This window comes from Mya arenaria, chromosome 7 (assembly GCF_026914265.1).
Source record: "Mya arenaria isolate MELC-2E11 chromosome 7, ASM2691426v1".
Lineage (NCBI taxonomy): Eukaryota > Metazoa > Mollusca > Bivalvia > Myida > Myidae > Mya > Mya arenaria.
The window spans coordinates 70,544,134-70,550,246 of NC_069128.1; the positions used below are offsets into that span (position 1 = coordinate 70,544,134).

The 6,113-nt window shown below is 32.9% G+C and overlaps 1 protein-coding gene across 2 annotated transcripts; it reads right to left on the reverse strand.

Moving 5' to 3' along the window:
- Window positions 1–581: 581 nt before the first annotated feature.
- LOC128241895 (uncharacterized) lies at window positions 582–5,695 on the reverse strand. 2 transcript variants are annotated; one of them, XR_008262505.1, is made up of 4 exons: window positions 5,484–5,603; window positions 3,478–3,547; window positions 1,561–1,617; window positions 582–712 (listed from the first exon to the last, which is right to left on the reverse strand). XR_008262505.1 is itself a non-coding variant. In XM_052959016.1 (4 exons), the coding sequence occupies exons 1-4, from the start codon at window positions 5,686–5,688 to the stop codon at window positions 623–625; spliced, it is 318 nt and encodes a 105-aa protein (XP_052814976.1). In that variant the 5' UTR covers window positions 5,689–5,695; the 3' UTR covers window positions 582–622. The 2 variants fall into 2 exon arrangements, 1 of the variants encoding a protein (XP_052814976.1); XM_052959016.1 differs by having other exon boundaries at window positions 5,588–5,695.
- Window positions 5,696–6,113: the final 418 nt, after the last annotated feature.

Consider the following 6,113-nt stretch of genomic DNA (forward strand, 5'->3'; position numbering starts at 1 on the left):
GAAGGATCCGGCAATAACCCAGAAATTATGCAAGCTATGTTAATACAACTTATTATTTTATCAGCCTGTTATTTTTTTGTGTTGTTTGTGGAGTTTTGTGCTGTTGTTCCATGTTTCAGGGTTGTGAGTGTTTGATTTAGTGTTTTATGTCTTTGGCGTTTACCCTGTGTCATTTAACGGGGTTTATGTTTAAACTTTCGATTTCTGTGCTTGTTTTGCAGTTTTTTTTCATATACATATTGGTGTTAAGGTAAAAGGTCAATAGGAGATTACATTCTTTTTTGTCGGACTAAATTATTAAAAAGATATTGCAACGCTATTATAATTCCTGATCTTGGCATACATCAAAATACATGAACGTTTCATGACATTAAGTATGTGGTAAGAAAGTCATAAGGAGTATGCATGTAACTACGTCAGACAAGACATGTAGTCTGCTATATCAACTCTATTAGCGTCTTTAAGTCCATACGGAAAATAATGGATTCTGCGTTATCTCAAGTCACGTATTATCATGCGGGACATGCTTTAATGTAAAGGAAATTTAGTTCTGGAATAAATGAATATATAAACTAAACAAATAAGTGATTTCCATTTTATTATTTTTATTATGTATTTTAGCCTAGGTAATAAGGTCGTAACAGAGATGACCGAAGCATGGACCATTGCCTCCAAATGCATCAAAATGCACCCTTCCCATACAATATTTTAGCTGAAACGAGAATAAAAATACAAATAAAATTTAGGCTACTAGTCTTGCATATTTGATGATTATTACATTACGTATAATCATAGTATAAGAACATTATACTAGCGGAATGAAGGAACTACAATGAACGTTTTATATATTTGCTCTTGCAGTTGTAATTGTAGTGCTCGTATAAATTGAGGTCAATGGCAATTGTTCTTACATGTAAATGACTTAAAATAGTTAACATACCAAAGCAGTTCTGATATATAGGGGTACTTCCTTACAATACCACTAGCGGTTTCAGACCACCACCCCACCCCCCTAAAAAAAATCGCCCAGGTTTACTTACATTTTAATATAGGAGATGAAAAGTAATAAAATAAGCCAAAAATGCACCATATCGGACTAAAAATTGTTGAAATTTTCCTGTGGGATTGAACCCCTAAACCCCCCTGTCAACATTTCACACAAAATAAATTTCAATTCTGAGGGAGGGTGCAAGTAAAAAGGGTACGCCCCTAAGTTACTCCCCCTCTAACGTCGAATCCTGGATCCGCCCCTGGATATGTTGCCGTTAACGACCCTTGAAAAATATTCCATTCAAAGTTGGTAGTTTAGGAGTTATGTATTAGTAATGTAAGAGCCCTCATATGTTGGCATACATAGTTTCTTTATTCCGCTGGTATATAACTAAAGTAAATAAAAAAGTTGCAGTGCGAATTTATAAGATGTCATTAGGAATTATTCGAAATACCATTTGACATTTTTTCGTGACATGGTTGTATCGATTATGAATAATAATAATAATAATAATAATAATAATAATAATAATAATAATAATAATAATAATAATACACATATGTACTCACTGAGAGGGGGTAGCCAATACTAAAAAACACTGTTGCGGTAAATGGTGTTCCACCGTCCTAGCAAAATAAAAACATCATTATGTTCAATCATACAGTAGATCCAAGAAAGTTCTGAGCCAGTCTCTGAGAAAAAACATAATAATTGCATTACATAAAGTCAATTTACATATATAGAGAGAATACTAGCTTAGTGCCGTGGATGGAGGAAGTTTATCTGGCAATGCGGAGGAATTTATCTGGTGAGCCGATTATCCTGTTACCTTGTTTATTTAAACACTATCAAAAAAATGATAAAGTATCTTTAAAAAATAAGGGGACAACTGTTTCCCCTGTTGATGTTGGCACACCCGGTATTCATGTTTAAATCGCCCCAAAAATAGTTCCCAAAACTGTTCAACTTTTTTCAATACGTTAATAGTAAAAGTAATTGCATTTTATACTTCAATATCAATTCAAAACATAAAAGAGCTTTTAAAAGTGCTTAAACATGGATCAGTCACCAAACATTATCTGATGATGTAACAATTATTCTGTAAGTTACAGACTACAGTACACAGGTCATGGTTCAAGATCATGAGTGTTTAGAAACAATCTCCATATGTTAATTTAATTGGATTTAATTCATGTTGTGTTGGATGTTCAGAGTTGCACCGGCAAAGAGACAATTTCTGTTGTTAGTGCGATGTTGTCATTCACCACAGAAATTGAATTAACTACCATTGAATGCTGCACAGTATTCAGCATTTGGGGTAGGGTATGATTTTAACATCACATGTAGATTATCTGGCCGATTATTTTGCCTGTGTCATTATTATGCAGAGTGATGGGACTGTATGGGCCTGTGATTGTTGAGGTCGGTTGCTGGCGGACTATTAATAAGATACTGAAACATTATTTGTGCTTTTCCTCTGACATTACAGAATAGAAAAGAAGTTCGCTTTAGCGGTCATATGACCACCTGACTGTAGATGATGAATCACGTGGTCTTCTATCCTAATAAACTAAAATTAACACGGGACGTTGTTATTGAACCGATTTGTAAGCAATTGACAGGATAAAGAATATATCAAATCCAAATTTTGAAATGGTAATAAAATTTAAAGATTTGTTTTCTTGCTAATACTACATCTAACATTAACACAGGAAATATGTTGTAGCTTGAAATAATAGCTTTCAATAACTACTGCTTACACTAAAAACCATACTTATTAAATACCAAATTTTTTGTATGACTTGTGGGAAATCGGCCCATACACTACTATGGTAGTGATGTCTTTTAAATACGCATATAAAGGTCATCATCTTATGAGGCGAGTTCTTACGTTCATATACTCGTCGCATCTCCGGTAAGATCGGAAGAAGGGAGTTAACAGAGCGTGAACCGATTATATATATATTTCTCGTTTCGGAATCTATTTAGCATGGCCTTAATCATTCGAAACTCATCGGCCATTTTTATCGAAAACATCCTCGGCATTTTGAACTCTGCGGTCGTTTTTATCTAAAACAACCTCGGCATTCGGAGCTCCTCGGCAATTTTTATAATCAACCTCGGATGTATACCGGTACATCAGATGAAGTAGTTCGTATTTTTTTTAATTATATCATTAATTTAATGTAGTGTTTTGAAGTTGTATTTATTGATCTAACTTTAAATTGATTGCCAATGAATAGTATTATTGCAAACATAAGTAAGATTCCCAAGAGTTAAGTCATACTGGAATCTTACTTATGTTTGCAATAATACACTTCACTGGCAATCAATTTCAACTGCTAGCTTTTTTACGCTATCTACTTGCAGTGGACTTAAACGTACCGCTTTTTGAGTGTGTAAACCGTTCTTATACATCAGAGTTTTTTTTTTCGATAAAAATGGCCAAGGAGCTCCGAATGGGCCTTTATCTCTTACACTCTTACCATGGATTTTCTAGCAGCATAGACGACGCCATTATTTGGACCTGGTGGGAGTTCTTTATCAGCACATGTTCTATAAAGAATAAAACATATCAAGCATGTAATAAAACATTGGTACGAAGGTATGTTACACTAATATCGGTAAGTGGGAGTTATTACAGTATTTAATATCCGTTATAAATGTTTAAAATGAAAACACCAATTTTGATATTAAAATGGACGTATGTCATGATGTGTCTTATTTCTTTCAAAGTAAACAAATGACAGTACAAAGGTTACTCGGACTTTATGCCAAAATTAACGATATCATGAAATATAACTGTTCTTTACTCATCATCATTATCATCATCATCATCATCATCATCATCATCGTCATCGTCATCATCATCATCATCATCATCATCATCATCATCATCATCGTCATCGTCATCGTCATCATCATCATCATAATCATCATGAAGCGCATATGTGTAACAGCGCATAAATTTAGTTTCTGCCCGTCAGTGTTCATGACTCGGATGTTAAGGTTTAACATGTAATTGTGTCGGTAAACCAACACTTAATCAAAAGATTTAAATCCAATTAAACAGAAAAATACAAATGCTCATTTGTTTGTGATAAATTAGGCTTGAATACAGATGCTTAATTACATACTTTATATTGTAATGTCATAAGTTATGTGTAAAAAATTTACCAATGCAAATTCAAATGACAATAAAAATACTTTTAGATTTAAATCAATCTAAATTATGATCACAATTGCATGACATAAACAAAAAGAAACTATTGGATTTATATACAAAACATATCTCGATATTTTTCGCCGGAAATGTAGCATCATATCGGTGTCGTAGTAACCAATTATTTCGGAAGAATTATCAAATGAGAAATGGTTATGATCAACTTATATGTATTACTTAATATTGGAGGGGATTGTTGGACGTAGTATTGGAAGTTGATAACTTTTTTGTTGTTTTGTTCTCGAAAATCATATAAAAACATAGTGGACACATGTGAACTTTTGTTACCCAATTTCATTCTCGCTTTCTCTCGGTAATCACGTTACCCACAGACTGATGAAAATCACATTCCCATCAACATTTGTACATACTATCTTATATGTTTGCATATTTTTCTTTTTATATTCAAGTACAATGTATATAAGAATTAAATCGCTGAAAATCGAATGAACGATATCAAGTTAAGCATTTTCCTTCTTCAATAGATTTCATTGTGAAAACATTTAAATCAATCGACAACAAGTGCTGTAGTTACCTTTTTTAATGTTTTAAATAATAATAATTAATGAATGAAAGCAATTTGAAATTAAACAGCACATAAATACATGACCAAATTACTACGCCGTCATTTATTCAACGACAATTTGAAACCATAATTACGGATAATCATAAGATAAAAAACAACATATTTCTGGGTTTTAGAATTTGTATCATAATATATGGTATTCAGACATTTCCCACTGTCAGAGACCAGTCTGATTCGCTTGAAGACTTAAGAGCAAAGACTTAGCTAGGTTGTTGAAAAAAATGAGACGTGGGTGGAGTAAATAAATCATCAGTTAATCTGTTAATTGTTGTGTGGATTTTACAGGAGGCTCGTAATTCGTATTTGAACGATGATATAACATCGTATTTTTGTTCGAGCAGTTGATTTCACCTGTTATTTGTTTGGTATGAAAAAATGTTCAATAATTCAGTTGCAAGCAAACGTTTGCAAAACAGGATAACCTTTTATGTTATAAACGGGAATGTGTTAATTTATAAATAACTATCTTTATTTAAACCTCAGCATCCTTTTTATTGTTTTTTTTTCGGGCAACATGTGTTGGTTCAGATTTTACGTGTTTTGTTTTGATCAAGGGAATTTAATACAATGGAAGTTGTTCTTAAAGTTGATATGTTTTACTCCTAAGTTTGCAGTGAAAATATCAAATAGTGTTACATCGAATATTTCACCGAAAAGCAGGAAATAAACAAGTAATTACATACATGTATATTCCGTTTTGTCATCTGCACAACATAACGCAATGTTTAATTAACTGTTTCATAGAAATGGTATCATCCTGACGGAGCTCGTTACACACGCATTATACCTTGCAGCTGTCCTGGCCTCATAACTAGTGGGACTGAGAAAATAACCCTCCGAGAACGAGACAAGCAACGCAAAAATAACACAAACCACTGTTAGCGACATTGCAAGGCTGAATGGTTACCTTCGACGCAGTGCGGAGTAGTAAGCAGGTTTTTATAGTATCACTCGCCTGGTGGAACAGACAATCAATTTTGTACAAAGAAATTAAAAAATGATTTATACCTTCTTTTTAGCATAATTACTATGTGCCTTGAACACAAATATCTTAAAGTGTTTCTGTGTTATTTAAACAGTTTTAATAATGTAAGTTGATCTTTGTCATAACATTAAACTAAAGATCATAGATCATTACTGCGCTACATATTAGTTTACATCGAACTTTAACCAGCACTTAACTAATGGTTTGCCCTTTGTGACGTTTATATGGACATATTGAAAGTGACACTCTTATTCAAAATCAATACATGTACACATGTATAACAAACATGCATTTTCAGTGATAAACCTTTAACTACTCATTAAATAAT

What these genes read in the sequence shown, in the direction of transcription:
- LOC128241895 (XM_052959016.1), bottom strand. Translation starts at nt 5,688, where the DNA reads ATGTCGCTAACAGTGGTTTGTGTTATTTTTGCGTTGCTTGTCTCGTTC. An exon ending in GAGGCCAGGACAGCTGCAAG is followed by an intron (nt 3,548 to 5,587) that starts GTATAATGCGTG and finishes TATTCTTTATAG; the next exon opens with AACATGTGCTGATAAAGAAC. An exon ending in ATGCTGCTAGAAAATCCATG is followed by an intron (nt 1,618 to 3,477) that starts GTAAGAGTGTAA and finishes TTATTTTGCTAG; the next exon opens with GACGGTGGAACACCATTTAC.